The sequence below is a fragment of the Pempheris klunzingeri genome, chromosome 8 (genome assembly GCF_042242105.1).
Source record: "Pempheris klunzingeri isolate RE-2024b chromosome 8, fPemKlu1.hap1, whole genome shotgun sequence".
NCBI lineage: Eukaryota > Metazoa > Chordata > Actinopteri > Acropomatiformes > Pempheridae > Pempheris > Pempheris klunzingeri.
Genome location: NC_092019.1, coordinates 4,452,377 through 4,478,295, shown reverse-complemented (window position 1 = coordinate 4,478,295; position 25,919 = coordinate 4,452,377). Strand labels below are relative to the sequence as shown.

The 25,919-nt window shown below is 44.7% G+C and overlaps 1 protein-coding gene across 2 annotated transcripts in view; it reads left to right on the top strand.

Moving 5' to 3' along the window:
• Positions 1-23,600, top strand: part of ldlrad4b (low density lipoprotein receptor class A domain containing 4b) — a 112,316-nt gene extending 88,716 nt beyond the window's left edge. For both annotated transcript variants that reach the window (XM_070835595.1, XM_070835597.1), the window contains 3 exons: positions 15,781-15,935; positions 17,460-17,510; positions 21,532-23,600. In XM_070835595.1, coding sequence (XP_070691696.1) covers positions 15,781-15,935; positions 17,460-17,510; positions 21,532-22,116 — 791 coding nt within the window. In that variant the 3' untranslated portion in view covers positions 22,117-23,600. The remainder of the gene's footprint in view (positions 1-15,780; positions 15,936-17,459; positions 17,511-21,531) is intronic.
• The last annotated feature ends 2,319 nt before the right edge of the window (positions 23,601-25,919 follow it).

Here is a 25,919-nt window from a genome sequence, read left to right as displayed (position 1 = left end):
TTCACGCTTGGCATTCTGCTGGAAGCTAACGTGGCTCCTGGCTAGCGTTGCTAATGATGATTAGGACTCCTGCTCCGTGCAGCATGGAGATCCTGTGTGTGAATTATTAATATAGGTCATAGTCACAGCATCCGGCTTGGCCCAGCCCAGTGCCGTCCCAGCACTATCGCAATACACAGCCCCTGCTTACCCCTGCTTACCCACAGCCTGCCCCATCTGTCGGCCAGATTAACCCAGCGGATCACCTACACTGAGGTCTGCCCCAGGTTAGGCTTCATAAAAGGGTCCCAAATAACAATCGTCCACGTCCGTGCCATCATGTGAGAGACGCTTTCATCTCTAAATTCTAAATCCTTGAAAGTTACACTCTCGAATGTCTTAGATAGTCAAACGATTCTGTGCATCTGCGATTGAAGTAATGATTCTTTCCATAAACACTTAGTCCCCTACCAGTTATGCAGCAGCACCCTGGGCTGCTCATTTACAGCAATTATATTTTCATGAGACAGGAATCTTAATGGGAAGAGTTTATGGTTCCTCATGAGAAACTTGCTTCTCATGATGAATTGCATCCGTATATGTGTGTGAGTGGGCGGGTGGGACTGTTCAGTAGTCCCATTTCAAGAGCCAAATGCTTTCCCTCAGTTAATATGTGATGCTGCATTGAATGTCTACTAGTCTGGCTGAATGTCTAGGAGCCGGAGCACAGAGTGTGTGTGTGTGTGTGTGTGTGTGTGTGTGTGTGTGTCAGCCCTAAACAGAGACAGACATGCCCTCTCAGCTGTTTTTTGTCTGCAGAAGCACACACAGAGAGAGTCAGACTGCAGCTCCATGCAGTGTTGAATGGCAGTGGATCAGCCTCAATCCAATATTGTCTAATTCTGCTTCACGAAATCCCAGTTTTTAGCCAGAGTGAACTCCAAATGGTAGAAATGCCTCACTTTCATCAAAGCTGTCCAAAAATTGGGCTAAGTGGAAAGATCAGCCTGATCTTGACTTGACTTCTGTCCTCTGAATAGAAAGAGAAAGCAACAACCATCAGCACAAGAAGTAATGAAAAGATTGCTAAGAAGATATAAAAGTGTGTGTCTGTGCGTGGGTGTTGCTAAGTTGTAGATGTCTTTGGTTACACTCTGTCTTTGTGTCGCCCAAAAGATTTTTTACCGCGTCGAGTCAGGAGCTTGATTGCATTCCGCAATATTCGCCGCAAGCTGAACTCCCCGAGTGCTTTTTCTACAGAGAGAGGAGAGAAGGAAGGAAGAGGGCGATGTGGGTGGGAACAAGGATTGCAATAGGGAAGGGAAGAAAGATATGACAAGAGGGAAGAAGAAAAGAGACAGGGGCGGGGGGGGAGAAAGAAGAGACGGAAGAATATGTCAAGTCTGTGTTATTCCACTGCTTTCTGTGTGGACTCTAGGAAGTGGATTTTCCATTAAATCCTCATTAGACGCATGATAAATGCCTCATTTAATATCATCTACCTGAACTCAGCTGGATCAGCCCACACTCTCATCAGCAGAGGTTCATATAAAATCACATCCACATGCAAACAAGAAGACAAATATAAACACAAATGCATAGCAGTCAAGTCATGTACTGCAACGCAAAGCATACACTTGTGGTCATGAGGAACTGAAACTATTAATGGATTAGTCACTTACTGTTCCTGCGAACTGTCACTTTGAACTGTGGGAAATTATAACAGTGTTTTCTGACATTTTATACAGAAAATAATGGGCAGCATGTATCGATAATGCCAGTAAAACCATTGAACCCATTGAAAACTGTGCACATAGTTGAACTTAATTGATGATGCCCACACTAGAGGTTAGTCAGATCATGTGTTTTTGTATGTTGGATACACCAACCTTTAGATTCTTGATCCGACTGCTTCAGTAGGCAGCAGTCAATTATGGAGGTATGGAGATGCCGCCTGTGGGTCGGACTTCGGCCCAGAGGACTTGAGTTTTACTTCTTTTTGGTAAGACACGAGCTGCTCTCCACACTTAACTATCCTCCCCTCTGTTTGAACCTCTTCAATCCCCCCCTCCACCCCCGCCGCCCCGGGTCTATTTATACCTCCGTCCCTCCCTCAGCAAGCCTAAAACATCCTGGCCATCTCCAAAACACCACCACCATTACTTGGAGAATAGCTCTTCCCTGCTGCCTCCCCCCTGCACCTTGCCTGCCTGCTTGCTTCTCCTTCTCCTTCTTCTGCAGCTTCTTTTCTTTTTTTTGTAGTTTCCTCTGTTGTCGGCAGCTGTTGCTCAGCACCGCACCGAAGTTCAGCCTGCGGTCACGGCCAAGTGTTCCAGTGAGGAAAAAAAAGTTTTTTTGATAGGACTTTTTTTTTTTTTCTTTTTTTCCCCCTCACGTACTTCCCTTTATCTTGCGTTTTTCTCCTCATATACATGCGCAACTATCTTTTTTTCCCCCCTTTTTGCACTGACGTCGCTTCCCTCTCAGTCTCTTGCTTCTCTTTATCCCTGTCTCACTTTCACCGTCTTTATCTCTCTTTTTGGTGTCTCTCTTCCTTCCTCTCTTTTCTGTCTCTGTCTCTCTCTCTCTCTCTCCTGCCTAATCCTGCCTGCCAGGCATTGCTTCATGGTTGTTAAGCATCTCAACCCGAAGGGGGGAAAAAGAGCGGAGATGGGGAGGAAGGAGGAGGCGCTAGTCATCTGGTGAAGCCTATTGAGCAACTTAAGCGTGGTTGTTTTGCTCTGTTGGCTCGGCACAATGAGACCGCATGTGGAAGACATGTTTACACCCCTACATCTGAGAGTCGGAGGGAGTGGGAGAGGAGGAAAAAAGTAGGGAGGTGGGAGACAGAGAGGAGGTGGGATAAGAGAGAGGGAGGCAGAAATGATGACAAAAGTATATATAGTGAAGTCAAAGAGAAGAGGTGGGATACAGAGAGGAGGCGTAAGAGACAGAAGAAGAGAGCATTGAAAGATAGACTAAAAATGAGACAAAATGATGGATAAACACAGACTGAAGGAGAGTGAGAGGAGTGTGACAAAAAAGAGTAGAAGAGACAGACATAATGAGAGAGAAAGACGAAAATCACAGACTAAAATAGAGAGACAGTCCATCTCGGTGGAGAGACAGTGAGTCATAGCAGAATAAAACGCCACGCAAGCATATGCTGCAGTTGAGGAGCCATCTTTTTCCAAAATGGAAACCAGTTATGATTTGTGAGCAGAGATGAAAAAAAAAACAGCCAAGCAGATTAAACTGAGTTATTACAAACAGACGGGGTGTAATTACACACGAGAGGAGGAGACCATTTGTCTTTTGTTGTGTTTTTGAGACGCAGAGCTCTGTTTCCTTGTCATGTGTTTAAGCTGTTTTTTGTGCACTTCAGGTTTATTTAGTCTACTTCAGAAATTGTTTCTTGGTGAGGTGTGAAATAATGTAATATCTCCATTAGTGATTAATCTTATTTTTAAGTAAGTGCTCAGTCTCATATATGACAAAAGATGTCCATTACAATTACTCAGAGCTCAAGGGGATGTCATCACATCGTTCGCTTTTCCAGCTCCACAGTTTAAAACCCAAAGGTATTTCAATTGCACTGATATAAAACAGAAGAGCAGCAAATCCTCACATTTACGAGTATTGGCTTGATAGACGTCCTATAGTAAGGCTTTCGTTGATTTCCTGTTGTTTGACAAATTAATTATTTAATTAATGTGCTTGTGTCAAATGGCAAAACTTGTTTTGGCTTGTTTCAGCCTCTCAAGTGTGGAGACTTGCTGTTTTCCTTCTGTCTTAAACGACTGCAAACTGAACATCTTTGGGTTGTAGACTGTTGGCTGTGCAAAACAATCAACTCGAAGTGATTGCTTGGGCCTCTTGTGACTCGAGGTGGACAGTTTTAAGTATTTTATAGACCAAATGTTTAACCTGTTAATCAAGAAAATAATGAGCGTATTCATTGATGATGACATGTTGCAGTAGTTGAAGTCCTTGTGTGCTGCAAAGTGCCTAAGAATGGTTTTCCCAGTTTGGTGTGGAAGGACTTGACTGGCCTCCACAGAGACCTCCGGGATGATGTGGAACCCTGACTGTGAGCCAGACCTCATCACCCACCATCAGTGTTGGACCTCACTAATGCTCTTGTGGCTGAATGGGAGCAAATCCCTGCAGCCAGGTTGAACATCTGGAGGAAAGAGCGGAGGCTGTTGTAGCAGCAGATTAATGCACATGACTTTGGAATGAGGTGTTCAATAATCACCTATGCTGGTATTACTAAGGTGTCCACATACTTTTGACCACATTGTGTTCAAGAAAAAGAATTTCTCAAAGACACAAAAAACACAGACAAGCACACTGTTATGCTGGAGGTGGGTGACGCTGACATATCCAGTATGAGCCCAGTATGTCTGCGTAACCCCAACAGACCAATCGGTTCCAGTTTGGATGTGTCCCATGTCTCCCAGAGCTTCCTGTGTTCCACCCACAGTGTCCCCTGCTGTCTGTTTGGCTGATCACAACAGCCACAGAGAGTTTGCAGCACATATGCAGCACACAGCCTATGTCTGGGAGGTGTCTGCTACCCCCACTGATGTTGAAAAGCCACTTCAGAGTTGCATGGTAGAATCACCTCTCCTGCGGGGGTGAGGTGTGTGGCGGTGAGGAGGGTGGCGGCGGGGGTTTGCCTGTTTTATCAAATGAATATGTGCCAGGAAGCACGCAGACAGACAGAGAGACAGACAGACAGACAAAAGCCCACTCGTTTCTTCCTCCTCCTCCTCCTCCTCCTCCTCCTCCCCTCTCTCATCTCTTCTGTTTTGTTCTTTTTTCCTCCAATCCGCTGTTTTGTTGTTCAGTCTCAGAGATGAGACACAAGACGCCATGCTTTGTTGTTTGTCTGCCTTTAACATCTGTCTGCCTTTACCACATTCTCCCCGCACCTCTATCTCTTCCTCTGTTCACTTTTTCCCTCTTGTCTGTCCTTTCCCGCTCTTATCTTTGTTCCCGTCTCCTCTCTGTGTCCAATCTCTCTGTGTTTCTTCAACCTGAGCTGTATTCTCTTTACCCTTCTGTTTTTCCTCTCTCTCCCTCTGTGCAACTCTGGCGGCTATGTGCTACTTTTCTTTTTTCTTTCTCTTCCCTTCTCTCTTTTCTCCCTTGTTCCGTTCAGTCAGACCTCAGCATGGTTATACCCTTCACTGCCTTCAGCGGCAGCCAACCTGTGATGTTGACCTGTACAGAAATGAACACTGCAGAATCATTTTCATAACCCCCCTGCTAAGTTGACAAAGATCTATGTGTCTGGATGGCTGGCTGAGTTGTCTTTGGCTGATTGGAATCAGCAGGGTGAGATGGTGTGTGGGCATGTGCATGTCAGCGTCCATTAATCTTGGCTTTTCTTAAATTGCGTCTTTGAATCTTGTTTTTTTTATCAATAAAATTTGGGAACTTGAATTTTTGAACTTTTTCCAAAGTGCCATGTTAGATCTTCAATACCAACATCATGGATTCCATTGATGCTATTCTCTTTTAATTCCATGTAAAGGCTGAAATCAACAATGTGTTAGTCCATCTCGCGATACTTTCAGACTTCTCTGCCCTGCGTGTGGCCTTCAGTCCTTTGATTCCTTAGAAACACATTTTAATTTTTAAAAAAGGTGGTTATATCCTAAAAAAAAGCTGTTCACTGTAGTTTTTCGCTAACTTTACTCAAACAGGAGGAAATTTAATTACATTTTCATTGGCAAATTAATCCATATTCGGTGCTCTAGTGAATATTTGGGGAGGGCAGACAGTGTATCTGTGACTGAGTCCAAATGAACTAGATTGTGTGTGTTCGCAGTAATGAAGGAGCATGTCACCCAGTGCAACCGAGCTGATTATCGATGTGTTTTTCAGGAGTGTTTGGTCAACAATGGAGGAAGAATATTCTAATCTAAGATATCATCCAAATGTTCCTATATTGGTTTGCAAATGTGATCTGTAGACATAATAGTCTCACTCCTAATAATATCAGCTACATCTGTCAGTCTGCCTGGTGGTCTTTGCCAGTTTGCCCTTGCGTTGTATGTGTGCTTGTGCGAATCCTATTGGCTAATATCCTCCCCTAATGCTGTCATGACAGCCCAATACCGCGTGTCTGTCTCCTCTGACTGTTGCCGAAGAGGAGGATGATGATGATGATGACGTGTATGTTAGCGATGAGGCCAATGAAGTCCGCCGTTGCCAGTCACTGTCAAAGCTCTGCTTCCAGGTTAAGGCACATCACTACACACCCCTCCTAGTCTGCTCCAGGTTATTACAGCCTGTCGGACAACACTGTCACCCACTCACCTCACCCTCACCCTCCCCGCAGTACCCTTCACAGTCATCACAGTGTTTCCGTCATACATTGCCTCGCTCCTTCTGCCTGTTGAGGTGCTTGTAGGGCTTTGGGTCCAGGCTGTTGCTGTATGTTCAGACTGATCGCCTTCACTTCCAGTCTTTGAGTCATATGCTGCCAGCGTACATAGAAATAGTGGAACAGACTCCTCAGTGCCCTTTAGAATAACACTTATAGTAGTAATTATCATCAGGTCTAGACAAGCAGAAAGTTGCTCTTAAGTGGACAGCTAGCACTTCCTTTCTTCTTTTAGATACTTAGTCTAAGGATTTTACATTTCCTGTAAGTTGAATCACCACTTAAGAAGAAATATCCACCCAACTAACACACACACACACACAGAGGCATACAGGCATTTCTGGTCTAACCCGGTTGAAGCTTTGAGTATAGCACGCTGTGCTCTAATCTTACAAAATGCACCTCAACCCCTCTGTCACACACACACACACACACTGACCCAGGCTGACCCTGGTCGACACCCCACACATGTACACAAACACACACATCCACACATGCACACACTCACACTCACTTTAACCCTGACATTAGTCTGACCCTCCAGTCTGGTTCAATCACTCAGAGAGAGTGTAGTCAGTCTGGCTTTATGGTTGGGGGGGGTGGGGTGTCTAGACGCTATCCTGTCTGTCTGGCTCTGATAATGTCCACACACACACTCACCTGAGAGCTTGCAGGCCAGCCTTGACTGCAGGGGAGTGTCTGTATCTGTATGTGTGTGTCGTGTGTGTGTGTGAAGTGACATGTTGAACAAGCCATGCGTCCAACATACCACCAACCGGGTGAATACTTTAACACTTCTCTACCCTCTGTTTAACTGCTGTTCATGAATATTACACCATTGGAATATTGATAATTTTAGGCTATACTGTAATATTCATGATATGTTATCACAGAGCTCTGCATTTCTTTCTTATCTTTGTTCATGTTATATTCATGCAGATGGAGATGATATGGCCACATTAGTCCTTTTCAGGAGCCAAAGTGGAGATTTGTTGCGGGCTCAGCAGTGGGTCTCATCGTTAGGGCCTACCTCAGCAATAATCAAACTTAGTCCGTGTTCGAAGAAAAAATGTTCAGCAGTGACACAAATGCAGGTTGAGTCAGTAAGAATGTGAAATGCACGTGACAGACTCGATAAGAAACTAGCAAAAGTGTGTCAACAACAATTGTCAGCTAACCCCAGACTTTTCAGTCTGGATCACATGGATGACACCCGGATTTCTTCCATTACAGATAGTTTTGTAGATATTTGAGTTTTTAGACAAGACAAGGTGTGTAAAAGTTTATAGCCTGTAATGCTGCTGGGATGTTCTGGGGGTTTAAGACCAATTTTCAAACTTACTTAGTGAATTAAGTCATCCTGTTGTTTTAAAGGGAAATTCTGTTTTTTTTATTTTGGGGTGTTATTATTTATTCATTTTTGTAGTTACAGGCAATTGACTAGCATTGTACTTGCTAAGCTAATTGCCAAATTCCAGAAATGTGACGGCACTGGACAAAAGAAGTCGGACGATCGGACTGATTTTTAATAAATCCTCAGGTTACTCAAGCTTATTCTGATTAGAAGACTTTGAGAGGCTGACCTCCTAGTTAAACTGTGACCTACTGTACTTGCTGTAGCTGCGCGTACAGTTTTCTTGTGCACTGAAGGATTTGTAGCTGAACTTTGGCTGAGCTCACTTTCAGTTTTACCTGCGCATGAAGAGGTTTAGATAACCTGGTTAAACTGTGATTACAGCAGTCTTAACACGTGTGCTTTTCACCATGTCATCCTTCATTTCTCCCCATCTACTCTGGTGGGTGCAGTGCTATCATTACCAATAGAAATGCTATTCAAACTAGGAGGCAAGGTGTAATAAACCATAATTATCCTTCAAGCTCTGCCATTAAATGTGTTTGCATTTCCTCATTCCAGTTTTGCTGCTCCTTTTTCAAGTTCCCAACTGAAAATGATTCGAGTGAAGCATCGCAGAATGTTTCCTGTCCCAGTGCACAAGTTAGAAATAGCCATCATGTATGAGTCCTGCTTTTTAATCCCATTTAGTCTCTGTGCCGAAGCATAGACAGGCTGTCTGATTCCACTGTGCTGTGTGAGTGAGAGAAGAAGGGATAGATGGATGGAGAGAAAGAGAGGAGGGAGAGTGGAGAAAAGAGACAGAGCTGTAATTGTTTGTTCTCTTGTTGCCCTGAGTCCCCATAGCATGTCTGGCACCTTTCTCGCTCCGTCTCTCTTTCTGTCTGTGTCACACTCTCTCTCTCTCTCTCTCCCTCTCTCTCTCTCTGCATCTCCCTCCACCTCTGACAAACTCATTACATCCCTCTCTTTCCTCCTTTTTCAGTCTCTTCCTCTTTCCTCTCTTCCTCTTCCTCTCTGTCTTTCTGCCTCACTGTCTCCATCTCTTTCCTGACCCCGAGATACCTGTCTAATGGGCTTAGTATCCCCCACACACACACACATACACACACACACACACACACACACACACACACACATACACACACACACACACACACACACATACAGACACACACACACACACACTCCTCAGGGTTAAGCAGCACTAAACTAGTTCATTTATTTCCATGGAGAGACTGACTGACTGTAGTACAGGAGGAGAGGCTGTAACTAGGCTGATATCTACTACATGCTGTGTCTCACACACTCACACACACACACACACACACACACTCTCTCACACACACACACACACGCTCACACACACACACACACACACACACTCACAGTGGTTGAGAGAGACTGTTGCTGCCAGGCTGATACCAGCCGTCTAGACGTTACAGTGCACGTCTCCCAAGGGAGGTGGAGGGCTGTGTGAGCCTGTGTGTGTGTGTGTGTGTGTGTGTGTGTGTGTGTGTGTACCTCGTTTTCTCTCTCCCTCTGTCTCCCCTAACTCTTTCTGTCCCTTCATTACTGAACTCTCTCTCCTTCCCTCTAACTGTGCCAGTCTCTTTACGTGTGTGTGCATTCGCTTCCTCTCCCTCCTTGTCTCCTTCTATCTCTCTCTGTGCCACTGTGTGTGTGTGTGTGTGTGTGTGTCTACGTGCATGTTCGTGCATGTGTGTGTGTGCCAGCCAGGTCGCTGCCATGGCGCCCCAGCAGCTCCGGGCCTTGTTGATCACGGCACCGTGCCCAAGGGTTACCATAGCAACGGCAGTGGCAGCAGACAGGGCTGTGTGCGTCTGTGTGTGTCGAAGGAGGACTGTGTGTGTGTGTGTGTGTGTGTGTGTGTGTGTGTGTGTGTGTGTGTGTGTGTGGGCCCAGTGTGGTGGGCAGCAGGCTGTGAACTCAGCAGGCCTCTAGCTGGGCTGGAGCTCTCTGGGTAGCAGGAGCAAGTTGGAGCGAAGAAAGCGTCCTTTATTTTGGTCTTTCTGTCTCTCTTTGTACTTTCTTCATTTATTACAATACAGGTTTATACTTTATGAATATACATGGTGGACTGAGTCCAGCCAGACAAGTAAACCCACAGACTGAGTGCCTGGGACTTCAGTCACACAACACTTCCTCTACCAGTCATGGAGGAAATGCTGTATTTCACAGTAAAGTGAGGCTTTGATTGCCAGGTGTGACCGTGAGAATGGACAGAATGGAGAATGTTTTTTCCACGACTGAGATGTTGCTCCAGAGTGCAGCAGGAAACAGGAAATGACTTCAGGAGAAGTAAGACAGCTGGAGGGTTTGTTGAGCTCAGCTTGGCTGGCTAAAATTAAAAAAAAAGAAACACCTCCCTCGCTGCATTCATGTTTTACCAAGCTTTTGATTTTTAGGAGAACATGAAAATCCCAGTCATTGATGATGAAGATGAAGATTTTGCTGGAATGTCAGTCTTTTCTTTCTGCGGTCCTGTCATCTCCCAGAGCAGTCGGGCTGCATCTTTACTGACGGGTCGTCTGTTGCAGCTATTCCACATACTGCTGCTTTAGCTCTGAGGCTGTGTGGCTGCAAGATAGGATTCATAACAGCTGAAGCTCGGCCTCTCTAGTCTGAGAGAAAAGGCATTTCCTTTGCTGGTGGGAGTAGCTCTCCTACTCTGAATTAGCAAGCAGCTAGCGAGCCGTTTCCTGCACACTCAGCCTCTCCTCTCAGCATACATCCACTTTCAAACCTGAATCATGGAATACACTCTCCTGCTTTTGGACAAAGACCGCTCCTTTGTGCGCACTAAACCAGCCAGGCCTGGTTTTCTCACGGATGCATCTAAGGTCATCTGAGCTCAAATGCTAAGTTTATTGAGCAATAACAACGTTAGAGGCCCCAGCTGAGTGTGTGCGGTCTCTATAGATAGCCATTAGCCTGATTTTCATTTCAGGGCCAAACAGGGTAAGCCTGTACGCCCTCATTAGTCACAGAAGTGAGTTTCCTCAAGCATTAACTATTTCTTGCTGCCTGTAGGAATGAATGTGCAGTCGCTGTACAGTGTGAGTTGGTCCAAGTCATAGGGAACTACACAGTGAAAGAGGCTGTTGCTAAGGTAGCAGGAAATAGGAGACAGAGGCACATAGTCCTATGGCTGTTTGAGATTAGCGTACTAAATAGTTAACCTGTCACTGGCAGTTTATACTGACAGTATATCACTTATTTTAAAGGGTGCAGCTTCAGTGTTGTAATATACCATAGACTGTCTTGTGTTGACACACAGTAGCCAGTGTGATGCATGCATGTAAGTTCAACCCATCACGCCAAGGCAAAAAGAAACTAAAACGTCACTGATATTACAAATACATATATATATATATATATATGTTTTCCTCCCTTTTCTCTAGTTGCATCTGTCCATGCAGGTTTGGTTTATTTGTCCAGGGGATATCTGTCGTTGAGACCAGTATTGGAGGTGCATGGAGCTCAGTTTGAAATGCATGCAGACTGGGAAAAAAGACATTCAAATACTCAACAATGGAATCTCTTCCTGGAGACGGTGTCCTGCTTGTGTGGATAATTCACTGTCAGCACTTTTCAGGGGGCTCTTTCTTTTTTTAGAAAAAGTTCTGATGATGGATATTTTAAAACCTGTATGAGTGATGATTAGATGATTAGATACCAATAGGTGTAGGTGAGAAAGTGAGTTTTCTTGTAAGTTTTGGGTGGATTGACCCCGAATGGTTGGAGTAATGAATGATCCAGAATGTTAAATGGTAAATCTGTGTTGTGCCGTGTGCAGTGGCTGCTGTTGTATGTCTGCGTGTTTGCTGTCTGTCTGACAGCTTCTTTTCACTGGCAGGTCAGCTGAACTGTCTGACCTCCCATTGGCCTCTCCCACTCACACACTCACACACTCACACAGATGCAAAGGTCAAAGGGCCGTCATTGGGTCAGTGTGTGTGCACTCTCTCGCCCTGCTGCTTTTTCAATGGGCATTTGGACAAGCAGTTGCTGCTGCTGCTGCTCCTATGCCTGCTGCTTGTGTCAGATAGGGCCAGGTATCAAACCTGTAATTTTCTGTACTGTCCAAAATGAATCTGTAGCACAGGGTGTCAAAAACTGTCAAGTACTGTTGTGAAAGCCGGTTTTCTAGGGTTTGAGTCCCTTGTTGCACATCATCCCACTTCTAACACACTTTCAAATCAATTTAAAAGGGGTTTTGTAGACACAACAAACATTTATTCCTCAAAGTAAGTAATGTTTTGGAACTGGAACTGAAAACTGAGGTATTTGTGATGACACCAGTATTGTGTATATGTTGTTTCAGCTCCCTACTTCCATGCTGGAGCTGGATATGGGAGAAGATTCACTTTCTTAGTCATTCAAAATGGCTGTTGTTAAAAAGAGAAAGTCATGAGAATGGTGTGTTTACGTATAGTTAAAAATTATACTAGTTGGAGGAAAGGAAATGGCCATTTCAAAGGAATGTAGCTACATTTTGGACCAAACAGAGCAAATTCCCTTTCACAAGTTTTACCTGCCAGTTAACACATGAGGTGGAAAACTCAAATCTTGTGGCAACAACCTGAAAATATATTTGATCCATGTTCTTCGGGTTAAACCACTTTTATGTTGGGTTGCTTTGTCTAGCAAAATACTTTTAGAAAACGGGTGGGTGTTGTTAAATTGTAGCCAACGTCTGCACAAATGTTTTAAGGAGTTGTAGTGTAATGGTCTTCGCTGGACAGTCACTCTCACATGATTTAAATAAACTCGATGGCCTCCCTCCTCACCACAGCAGGAAAAAAACGATGGGACGGCTGGCTCGCAATGCAAATTATTCGGCCTGCTGAAGGAATAAGGGTGCTGCAGACGCCGGGCTGATATTGTTTTGACAAGTGGATTACTGTTGTAATAACATCAGACTGGTGCTGGTAATGCAGACTGCCAGCACACACTGATCTCTGGCCTGTGCTGCAGAGAATCAGTACTGAACACTGTGTTCCTGAGCCTCTGAACTGGGTGGATACTGTGGTTCAGGCAGGATAGGCCTCCCCTCTTCCCTGCCTCTTTTCTCTCTTATTTAATCTCTCCTCCTCCCCACACTTCCTTCCTCCCTTCTCAACTCCTCCTCTGGCTTCCTTCCTCCCTGACGTTCAGAGGAGAGGCCATTAACTGCAGCGCTTCACTTTTCTTTTGCTTGAACAGTAAAAACATCCCCGCCTGCACTTCAGAAGACAGCTTTGAGTCGGGCGTCTGGTTTGTGTGGCTTTTACAACAGCAGAGTGTGCGATATTTATCCGGCAGGTTCACAGAAGGCCCTGCTTGACTTGGTTTCCCAGAAGGCTGTTCTCTGAATGAAACCCTCACTCAGTCCCCTCCCTGTGGCTGCTGTGGTGAGCGCACAGGCCTGGGCTGGTAGGGGCTAAAGCTCCCAAATGAGACAAAAAGTCAACCTAGCAATGTAATATCTTTCCACAGGGTTGCAAAACAAATCTTGGTGGCCACGTTATGATAAAAAAAAGTATTTGTATTTGTGTTGACTCTTCTCAATTGATTGCTTTTCAGCCAAACCTGTACAGACATTCATGGTCCCCAGAGGATCCTAATCCTGATGACTTCACTGATCTCCTGGCTTTTTATTCAGCGTTGGCTTTCAGAGCACTGAAAGCCCAGCCCCTCTCCCTCATGGCTCGTTAGGCGAATTTGGCTCTACAAGCTCAGCGCACTGAGGTTTTTTCCAGAACTTTCCACTTCTTCTTATGTGCGACTGATGATGTTACCAGAGGGTCATTCACTGCAGTTTTGGTTCTTCATCTTCTCTTTCAGGACACGGTTCCTTCTGCCCTAGCTGTTCCACATTAGGTGTCTCTTATTGCGGCGCTGGTTCATCAATTCCGCCTTTTTTAGATGATGAATGTTGGACTGAATGTGTCAGTTAAAATTGTTTTAAAGAGGCAGTTTAGTGCCGTGCGTTTGTTCTGTGGCTTCATTATACTAATAAGTTCATTAAGGAGTTGGGAGGCGGCTCAGAAGTCATTTGTTTAACTCTTCACCACCTCACTAGTCGTCTTTCATCTTGCTGTTGAGCTTGTCTGTCGTTTTGAACTGCCTCCGCTCTTTGGTGGTTAATGTCAGTTGGTTTACTGGCTTAGGTTTCGTTCTCTGCAGCGTTTTTCCCCCTTCCATGTGGTTTGTGCTGGTTGGCCTTCTTCTTCTCGGTATTACCCCACCCATCCCCTGTGGCTGCTGTGGTGGGGCAGAGGAAGGTTTGGGTGGGTTTCCGTTTCGGGACTCTTACCCACTTTAACACAGTACAGTAAGCCTGGGGTGGGTAGGGGTTTACTGGACTGGGCTGGTCCCTGCTTAAAGCTGCTGTGTGCTGCAGATTGTCCCATTTCTTATGGAGAACATTGTATATTATTGATTGAATTCATTCCAGGTAGTTTGGCCAATAATGACCTGAAGCTCTAACTCAGTTTCTTCTTGTTTTGGGATTTTTACATACTGTTTTCTTGTCTTTACTTGATCCCATTCCCATTGTGTCAAAAACTGCCCTGGTGCATTGTGGGTTAAACGCTCCAAAAAAATGTACAGAGCTTTGTGGAGGAGTAGTCCGCCAGAATTGAGGCATTGTAGCTCAAATAGCTGAGTGTACATTGTGCTGTCCTTACTGAGCTGCACACACACACACATAAGGACACAAACTGTATAAACACACACAGACGTTACACACACTCTGTCACACACACACACACACACACACACACACATAAAGTGAGTGAGTGTCCAGCAGTGAGTAAGAGTGTGAGTCAGAGGTCAGACTGTGTGCCAAGACCAGACAAGGTCAAGACTTCTGCTCAGAACAAACTGACAACACACAACAAAAGCGTCTCAGACTGCAGACAGGGAGGCAGGGAGAGGGGAGGAAGAAGGGATAGACAGAGGAAGAGAGAGAGAGAGAGAGAGAGAGAGAATGCAAGTGGGAGACAATGAAGAATGAGGAACACGGAGAAAGAATGATGGTGGGTGACGGAGGAATGCAGGAAGAAAGACTGATAAAGGCAAGTTGGGAGAAGACAAGAAAGGACTTGTGTGAGGATGGAGGGATTGGGATGGAGGAAAGATGGATGGAGTGGAGACACAGGAAGGGTTCAAAGTGACAGAGTGGGAGGAGGAGAAAAAAAAGGACCAAGCCACGAAACAATGAACAAGAGACGAGAGGCGAGGCAGACGTGACTGTAAACCAGCGATCATTGTGTCTCCCAGTGGTGCCCTGAGCTGGGAGGTCATCCCAGATCAGCTCTGATGCTGGTGTGTGTGAGTGTGTGAGTGTGTGTGTGTGTGTGTGCGCGTTACTGTTGTTTGTTGAGGACAGACACACCACAGTTATTCAGCGTCTCCACAAAGAAACCACTGTACGCCGGGACAGAGGCCACAGTCTCAACACTCATCTTTTCTGCGATTTGAAGCTTTTCTCTGTCGAGTCCTCAGGCGCACACACACACACACACACACACATATGAACCACACATGCACTCAGTGTGTGACAGACTTACTTGGAGTTTGACCTGTGCTGCCCCCTGCTGGCGAGCGCACATTATAGCAGTCAATCAGATCTGAGCTCGATCAGAGAATCTGTATCTTAAACATTTACAGTCAAATCCCTCAAAACACTGTTTCCTAGTTGAGGAAACATTTCACACAAAGGTCCTTTTAGCAGCTGTTCTGGAGCTTTTGATCATATCACAGGATCTTCCTCAGTTCAGACAGCTCCTGTTTTAATTTTTCTGAGCACTTCAAGGAGTTCTCGTTGTCAGGCTTACGCTGCATGTCCACGCCCAGATGAAGACAGAAATATGACAAAATAACACAATATGAGCTTTAAGTGCATTTGCTTTACTACAACAATGTTTTAAAATGTCAATGTTTCAGTTCATTTAATGATTTAAGTTATTTTGCACCGACGTCTCTTAAAAATTAAACGTGTGATGCTCATCCTCTTCTCTCCTTTTGTGTGTTTGTGCAGCTGAACTGGAGTTTGTTCAGATCGTCATCATCATCGTGGTGATGACAGTGATGGTGGTGGTGATCATCTGCCTGCTCAACCACTACAAGCTCTCCACCTGGTCCTTCATAACAAGGCAGAGCCAGGCCCGCAGGCACGACCATGCCCTGCAGCAGGTCAGTAAGACTCTGTGTGTGCGTCTATGTGTGAGAGTGGATGAGAGACAAAAAGATACTGTTTGCCTTGGGTTGTACTTGCTCTGCCAGTGCTGTTCTTTCAGCATCCATGCCAATAACATTTTGATCTAAACCGATAGTGAGAGTGAAAAGTGTGTGTGTGTCTGTCTGTTCATCTGTTGTCACTGAATGTCCCTGCGTAGTCATTGTGACAGTACATTTCTTTATTTCTGAAGCGGGACAAACATAGCTTACCAGTTTGTTCCCAGTAAAGCTGCACTGAGCTAAATGAATCCTTTTATCCCAGTCGGAGTCTCTGTCCCAGTTTCATTGAGGTAACAGCTTTGCTCCAATCTGTTAGGTGAACTTGCCGAATTGGTTTCTTCAGAGCCAGACTCTGTCAGGCCTTGATGTTTAATTCACTACAGCGCCGTCTAGACAGCGGCGGCTCTGCCTCCATCCTGCCATGTCGACACTCTGGGACAAACACACACGCACAAACCCACCGACATGGGATCAGGCGCAGAATATGATCCATGATGCAAAATTATTGGTCCGTCGACACATTCAAAGCTTTTGTATGCTTGGTTGTCCCATTACAGGTGATTTAAATTCAGCTAATAACCTCTCATCTCTTCTTTTTCATCTCTCCTCTCGCTCTCCGCTCCGTACCGTCCAATCAAAACCAGAATTATGCAAACAGGAGCAGGCACATCTCAAAAAATACCACAAATACAACATCAGAAAGCAACACTCCGACAAAGCCCCGTAGCAGAGAAAGTGCAATTTGGAAGAATAGCCAATAGCCTTTGCTCCCGACAGTCACAAAAACAACCAGGATTGGGGCGTTTTTTCGTGCTCCTTTTCATGCTGCTTTTTTCTTGCTAAATATTGTTGACTGTGCTTTCTGAGAAAAGATCCTAAAGTCAAATGTAGACGAAGGGAAACTGCAGTTATTTGATAGTTGTGTTTCTTTGTTGTAGCTTTTATCCTGTCTATTTTTAAGACGGGAGCCGTCTGGTTTTTGTTGTCCTCGCTCCCAAACAGGGCAGAATTTTGGATTTGAAGCCATCAGGCATTTCTCAGCATTGTTGTTTCATCTTTTGTGTCCTCATTAAGTTGTTACTTTTTGGGTGTTTTTTTTTTTTTTTTTCCCTCTTCCTCCTTTTTTGTTGAGGAAGAAAGTCTGTATCATCATCTTAATGGTCTCACATCAAAAACCATTGGCGATAAACAACAAAGCAGCAATTGTTGATTTCTACGACTTCATCAGCAGCAGGAAAACTAATATAAATTGAACCCATTTTCAAGTACACGTTAAATGTTCAAAAACGATTCACTTTGTCAACATTAAACAGTAAAGATGGAGTAACGTCTTGTTTTTGTCACTAACATGAATATTTGAAAATCACACTAAAGCTCAAACTTGCTCACAAGCTTCTAATAATCTTCAAACCACCTGGGAGCTGTTAAAATCGTCGCCTTATTCTGTTTTGTTTTTGTTTTGTCTGTCTCGATGTGCAGGATGGGTGTCTGTGGCCTTCAGACGGCGGCTCTCGACAAGGTGCCTCGGAGGTAAGACCACCACCGCGCTGACCCCTGTTAAACCCACAGCCGAGCCCTGTTCTCTATGAGGAGAGCCACACTTGATATTGACGGCCATGGTGACCCTAAACTGCTGCACTCAAAAATGTTTTCAGATAGGTCGAGACATTTACAGCACCATGACCGCTGCGTGAGAAACACTATCTAAAAGGGTTCTTTACTAAACACTCGTCTTCTATGTAAGTGCTGGACAGAGCTGCAAACATCGATCAATTAAACATGAACTTAATCACCAGCTATTTTGATAATCGATAAATCAATTTGAATAATTTTTTGTAGTCTCTCTGATTTTTGCTTCTTGAATATGAATATTTTCTGGTTTCTTTACTCATCTGTGACAGCAAACTAAGTATCTTTGGGCTGTAGGCAACATGTAAGGACGCCATCTTGTGTTTTTTCTGACATTTTACAGACTGAACTGATTAATCAAGAAAATAAGTGACAGATGAATTGAGAAGAGCTCAGAAACTATTGCCCCCGTTCCGTTTTTTTGCAGAGATGGCTGACTTCAGCATTAATAGCTATGGGGTTAGCCTCCATCTTTTTGTTAGCGTCGACCCTTTGCTCCACTTCAGATATCCAGTAAATTAGCAAAGACAACTTTCCTTCAACTGAGCCTGTAGTTGGGCTTTTATCATCCAAACTGGCTGAATCAGCAGACATTTTCTGCAACTTTGCTCTTTATTGAGCAAACAGTCCCTTTTGCGGACTGTCGCTGTTGCCATCTTGACATGAGCTGCACAACACGTATTTTTGAGCTGTTCGACATCCAGATTTACTGCGAGTGTTTCTAGCTGCGAAGCACTGCCAAGTTTGATGATCCTCATCAGAGCCTCTTGCCATCTCCATCACTTAACTCTCAATCAAAGCTTTCTTTAAAAAGATGCTGTATGCAACTTGTTTCAGTATTAATAAATCACTCTGAAATAATTGTGTATCCTTGGAATAATAATTACTTTAAGCAAATGATGATATGTGCAGGACCTCTGGTAGTCTCTCTTTTATGCTAATGGAGTTGTTAGCGTGAGTTCCATTTCTCATAACCCCCAATGTTGCCATTAACTCATGGCTTTCTTCCATGTTTGCCTATTCGTTACCTCTGTGGCTTCATTGAAAAGGTTCAACATGCAGGAGGGTTTTATCTGCCTTTGCAAGAAAGCCTGAGGGCCATTTGTACTGAAAATGGAGCTCCCTCTTCCTGTTTTGTGCCATGAAACAAACTCTCTCGGTGCCATAAAGCATTTCGATAGAATTACTGCCAAATCTGGTTTCTATGTCCTATCTAATTATGCAGCATGTGGAAATGACTTATAGATGATAATTTGCTACGAGTTGCACATTTAACAATGTTTGACATTCAGAGGCAGTATAGAGAGAAGTATAGGCTGTAAAGATGGCAACTAGAATGAATTAAACGGAGAAAAAGAAGACCTGAACACACTCGTTGATCTCTTATGTCTAATCTACTTGCTGTGTTACAAAGAACTGTGTCTCTTCTCAGCACTTCTTTGTTTCTTGGTGAGCTTATTTTCTTCGCCCATGTACAGCCCTTCTGTGGTTACAGGAATCCTGTCACGGCACAAGGATCCTGACATTAGCATTTTGGTTGCTTGTAAATATTTGATCATTCAGGAATTGAAGCTTGTAAGCCGTGCCGGGTATGGCTGGCACTATACTCCAAACAAAGTCAAATTTGGCATGTTCTCAAAGACTTGTGAATACAGAATCACAAACAAATGCCAGTATACCCACCATGACTGGTGATCTGTTTGCTTAATGGCATCCGTGCCAGATGGAGGAGTTTACGAGTCGTGGTGAGACGAACTGCACTGGGAAAACCAGAAACATGGAGTTCAAAGAACACTTAAAACAGCACAACTGATCACATGATGCTATTGATAAGTTGCAGACAATAGTATTTTGAGTCTGTGTGAGAAGTTTAGCCGGCCGGTCTGTGCACACTTCAGCCAAATGTTGTACTTTGTATTGGCAAAAGAGCGAGTTTGCACCAAAACAAATACATCACATTAGCTTCCATTTGCAGCGCCCTGCCAGCTAAAAGCCTTATGTGTAAACAAAACTGAAAGAGAAAAGAGAGAGAGAGAGAGAGAAACAGACGCGAAGGGTGGATGGAGAGAGAAAAGAGTAGAAGACAGGTGAAGGGAGTCAGAGAAGAAGAGGTGCAGGAGGATGAAGGGAGGCAGAAACAGTGTCAACGTTAAAGCACAGCAAAAAAAAAAAAAAGGAAAAGGCCACGGAGAGACAAACACAGAGGGAGATGCAGCCAATGAGTGTGGGTGGCTGATAGATGCAGGGAAGGGGGCTCTGTGAATGTGTGTGTGGCAGGGGGGTGGATGGTTTTTGGTGCGTCATTAATCAGCAACACCTCCCCTGACACTGTCTAGACAGCCGTCTGAGAGCTGCCCTGCTCTGCTGCGCTCTGCTCCCTCTATCAGCTATACACCTTTCTCTCCCCCTCCCTCCCTCCCTCCCTCTGTCTGTCTATCTATCTGTCTGGCTCTGTACTTTTTCTTTTTTTTTTTCTTCTCCCCTCTCTCTTCTGGCTCTTTCTGTCTTTATCACTCTAGCTCTCCTTCACTTTCCTTCCTCTCTTTATCTTCACGGCTCTTTCTTCCTCTCTCCTTCCCCTCCGCTTGTCTTTCTCCCTCCTTATCTCACTAGCCTTTCTTTTTAATCCTTTCCGTTCAACTCTTTCTCTCTCTCTGTCTCTCCATTTCAATTGCCCTGATCCTCTATCCCCCCCAGGATTTTTTCCAGTCTGTTGTTCTCTCCATCCAGACTGCCTTGTCAGTGGGGGTTGACTATTAGAGCCACAGTCACTAATTGAAATGGGTTCCCTCTGATAATGACTAGCCACAGTAGAAATGTGTTGAATTGGACAGAAATGTGAGAAATGAAGAAACGGATCACACAGTCACAGTCTGAAGGGATAATTGAGGTGAAGATCCCGGACAAAAGGTGGAGGATGAGCTGAAGTGTTGAATGTTGTCCCGTCGAAGGGGTCGCTTTGGATCTTTTCTCCCCTCGATTGTAATTACACTGTTATGTCTTTAATGCCTTATTGGTGGGACATTATCACCGTTCACTGGAATCAGGCATTTACAGAGAATCCAGTTGTACTCGCAGAGAAATTTATCACAGTTGCTGTAAATGTCACGAGGGCTGAATCTGAGACTCAGGGCCATGATTGTATTGAGTAACTGTTCCAAGATGGTGTCCCGTTCATCTCAGTGATGGGTGCTTACTTAGAGTTTTTCTACATCTCTGAGCCCAGACTGTCCCCGCACAAGAATCGTATGAAAATGAACTAGAAAATATTTATTGTTTTACCTTTGTGATGAGTGAAAAGTATTTTTCTCCCAAGGAGCGTCATGTGACCCGCAGTTCTGTCTGTGGACTCACACCCCAGCTGTGTTTCTGGGTTAGGACACCCCAGAGGGGGTCACATGTTCATTTTGAGGGGTCATGATTAATAAGATAAGAAAGAGGAAAAACATGTCTTGTTTCTTGATACAATCTTCCATTTTTTTTCTGGATAATTTATCTCTTCAGGACTTTTCAGACCAAACAATCCTCACAAGCTGAAAAAGTTACTATACATGTTACTACATTATATAAAACATCAGCTTCAGGACAGCATACAAGATACATAAAAGAGAAGTTTGAGTCCAAAACAAAAATAGTTACTGACGTTTTAGTTTTTCCTGATCTGTACATTAGAGTGGGACATACATATTGTGGTATTCATCAGAAAAACATGAATATTGTGATATTAATTAAAAGTATATTGTCTGTTGATGTAAAAACTGGACTGACATTCTTCTGCTTCTCCTCTGCTCCTCTTTCCCTACTTCCTTCTTTGTGCTGCCTCCTTCCCTCTTCCTCCTCTTCCCTCGCTCACCCTCACTCTTTTGCCCTCCCCCCTCTCCCCCTCCTTCTCTGCCTCCCTCCCTCTCTGTCTTCTTCTCAGGTATTATACGCTCCCCAGGCCAGGGATCGCTTCACTGCTCCCTCCTTCATGCAGCGTGACCGTTTCAGCCGCTTCCAGCCCACCTACCCCTACCTGCAGCACCAGATCGACCTGCCGCCCACCATCTCGCTGTCGGACGGCGAGGAGCCCCCGCCGTACCAGGGTCCCTGCACCCTGCAGCTCCGCGATCCCGAGCAGCAGATGGAGCTCAACCGCGAGTCGGTGAGAGCGCCGCCCAACCGGACCATCTACGACAGTGACTTGATCGACATGGGAGGAGGCGGGAGTCTGGGAGGGGTGGGGGGAGGAGGGGGAGGAATGGGAGGAGGTGGTCCGAGGCCGCCCAGCAGTAACTCGGGCATCAGTGCAGCCAACTCCAGCAGCCACGGGCGCATGGAGGGCCCCCCGCCAGCGTACAGCGAGGTGATGGGTCACTACCCTGGCTCAGCGTTCTTTCTACACCAGCACAGCAATAACCAGAGGGTGGGGGGGCCGGGGAGCAGGACGATCCAGCAGCAGAGCCAATCAGAAAGCACAATAGTACCTGCCAAGGCCAAGGACGGCCAACCGGAGGACCTGGTGTGAAGAAAAGGGTAGGGGGGGCAGGTGGGACAACCCACCCCAGACTGAAAACTGTCTCTCCTCTTCACCCCTGACCACCTGTGAGAAGTGGTCTCTCTATCGCTCTCTCTCTCTCTTTCTCTCTGTCTCTCTCATGCCCTCTCTCCACACTCCCATGCACAAATAAATATCAACCTTAGCGACAACAAAACAAGAAAAGAGGAACCAAGAGTTGATTTCATTTCAGTTTATTTCCGATGTTAGTAATTCAAACAGCTAGCACTGCTGGGGCAGGATGTATGCACTGCTTGGAGAGTTTTTGTTCCTCTACACGAGAAAGAAACACACCGCTAGCACAGATTGAAACTATTTGCTTTTTTGTCCCCTCGGGTGACTGCTCTGTCCCCGGGAACTGAGGATGATGTTTTGCTTTTTTTTTTTTTTTTCTTTTACTCTTTTTGTTTCTTTTTCGGACCGGGATCTGTGCACAAAGCGAGAACTGAGAATCAAGGACTTAACAGAGAACACAACAAAACAAGACTCACAAACCCAAATCTTAGTGCCAAGGTTCACGAGGAAGCAAAGCAAAGGGGGGAAAAAATGACTCGTTCTAACATTCAAAACACAAAAAAGAAAAGTTATCTAAAAGTTGCACTATCTTTTTGTTGTAAAAGAGAAGAGGGAAATTATGCTATGTGATGATAATGATGATGATGTGTTTGTTTTTCTTTTTTTTTTCGTCCTTTTCATGAATGGACTGACTGACTGAACTTTGCCTCCGAAGTTGTTATACAGTTGGGAGCAAAAAAAAAACAAGTATTATAAGCTTATGTCCTTCCTTTTTTGAAAACCGCAAGAAATACTTGTACCCAGCCTACAACATCTCTGTCTGCTTACACCACAGGCACAGTGAGACTTAGTAAGAGAGTAACCTTGTACTGCTCACGTCTGTGTACACTTCAGCCTAGTGGGGAAGACTTCTGCCTTGTGACCAGCCGCTGAGTGGACGAAGCATTTCTTACTTCCTCTGGTAGATTGTTACAAGATTTGGAGATGGCTTTCCCAAATCAGAACGGTTCCTGACTGATGAGATCTGCTTGGCGAGATCCAACACGCTCCATACTAACATTTCTGGGAAATCTGGCCAGCTGGTTGGATATCAAGTTAACTTAAGAATAGCATAGCTCCATGACAAAAAAAACATATCTAAGTGTCCACCCAGCAGCCTGGTCACAGCAGATTCTTCACTTTTCAACTCTGTCCCGATCTCTGAGCACCTGACACTTCCTCTTTCCTGTTTCCTGCGTCCATACCACCCCCACCCCCACCCTCTCCTCTCCTCTCACCGCTCATCTCGACATGCACAGTGCATTCTGCCAACAGCCACACTGAACACGAACCCCGCCGCCATGACAACGAAAACACAAAACAAAAAAAAAAAAAAAACACAAAAAAAAAAAGAAGGCTCGGCTCTCCGTCTTCACGTCTCTAAAGCCACAAAAAAAACACGATGACACAAAGTGAAGATTCCTGTCTGCATCCGCCAGCACAGAGATCAGGTTTTAAACGAAAACTGTCTGTGGTCGAAGTCAAAGGGCTATGGGAGGGTCCTTTTTGTAAAAGAAAACCTTTTTGAAAATCGAGCCTTTTTCTCTGCTCATCGTTGCCTTCTCCTCTGCTCTTGCGCTTTCTCTGTCTCTCTATCTTTTTTTTTTTTTTTTATTTTTGCGTTCAACGCCAGTGCCCCACCCCACCCTCTCTCTAAACCCCACCCCCTCACCCCGGCTTTTTAACGGTGTCTCTGGTAAACACTGTTAATCATCCCTCCTTCCATCCGTGTGCAGAAAAAGTGCGTTCAAATGATGCAGAGTCCGCCAAGCCCTTTAAAGTGGAGACTGGAGTGGAGCCCTTGTTTGGCAGTGTGCTAGTGCAGTCCTCTCCTCCCTGTGTGTGTGTGTGTTTGTTGGTTAGACCTTTTAACAACACAGAAAAGCACTTAATGCTCCTGCATGAGCATTGTGTGTGTGTGTGTGTGTGTGTGTGTGTGTGTCTGTCTTATCGGAGTGATTTATTAGCCGACTGCTTGGTCTTAGTTTAGAGCTTCAAGGACATATTACTTATTTGGCACTGTCCATATTAACACATCATTAATTAAGCTTTCATTAAAGTCAGAGGTGCATGATGGTTATTATCACGGCGAAGCAGTGACACGTCACTGTGAAAGCTCGGGGGGGCGACAGCGGGCGGGCGGCTCCATTAAAGCTGCACAAGAAAAACTCCACCTTTGTTGATAATCGTGATGCAGCAGATTCACACACAAAGTCCCAATTCGATACCAAACACTGTCTCAGCAGGTCAGTTTGTGGTGTGTGCACACTGGAAATAGTATAAGAATGATGGAGTATTCTTTAAAAAAGTCTGTGTACACTAAAAACTCCTGTTGTGAGTGGAGTGTAGATGGACGCTATTGTCCCGCTATGCAGTGCACAAAGAAAACAGGAGCTGCTCACTGCTGCAGCAGTAATAAAACAAATAGTCAATGACGGTCAGACAGCTCGAGGAAGATCTGAGAAAATAAAGTAAGACATCTTTGGGAAAGAATTTAGCTTTCTCTTTGATGAGATTAGCGGATAAGGCTGGTGGTGTTCTATATTTTTCTTAGTGACAGCAGAGCCAGAGTGTTACTTTGTCTCTCAGTAGTTTTAGACTTTCCTCCCACAATTATATGGTTTGACAAGAAATCCCTAAATAATCATCCACTTGCTGATTTTTTTTCCCCCCCAAAACTTGTCTTTGGCATTAGGTGTGAAGTTCTGAAGCCCCACACCAAAGACTTGAGGCGTTAACGACCTCTCCCCCATATATCCCACCGCCTGTTATCACGAAGTTCCATAGTTGAATCGTGTCATAATAATTACAGGTTTATTTTTATCCTTTAGTTCATGTTTTTTGTCACTAAAAAGCTTTTTCAGCAATATCCTGAAACAGCCGGTCACTGTAGTTCTCAACAAACTTCCCTCAGACAGAAGGTAATGTTTTATTTGTAGGGGAACTATTTTCAGCAGTGGATTAATACACAGTTGATTGTGTTGTGAGTATTTGTGGCAGCAGGACGGCGTATGTGGGATCGAGTCCAAATAAACAAGCGTGTGTGCTCATGGCGCTGAAGGAACACGTCGCCCAGTGCAACAGTGTGGCTCGCTGATGTGTTTTAATAGTTTTTGAGTAACAATGGAGCTCTGTGGCTCAGAGGAAGAAGATATATCAGGCTTTGATACACAAACAATACTTGTTTGTAGGATGAGTTTATTGTTGGGTTCGGTCTCTTCGCAGGATTTGATAACAATAAGAAAAATATAGAACACCACCAGGCTTGTCCTTTCATTGAGAGTGCCATTGTAGTTTGATTGACATCTCCTAGTGCACATTTGTATAGTAACTGCAAACATTAGGCCATAAGTAAACGGCACATACAGTGTGTCATCAGTGTATGTTATGGAATTGGGACACTGGTACCTTTCATGCTCTAATGAAATAATGAAATTCATGATTTCTAGGGACTTGTTATTCACACTTTGAAGTATTCAGTGATGCTCTGCTGGCGTGAGTGTGAAGTTGCCTAATGCAGCATTAATGAGTATTTGAAGGTATCGTGTAATGCTCATGCAGCAGAGGAGCTCATTATGCTGAGCTGAAGTCCAGTCGAAAAATCAGACTCGGGGACCTGGAAGCTTTCCTGTGCACGAGAGAGAGCGAAGCGATCGGCCGCCTCTTCGCGCTCTGACATCTGACTTTTTACACCATTCAGATGTCATGACGGTGGAAAA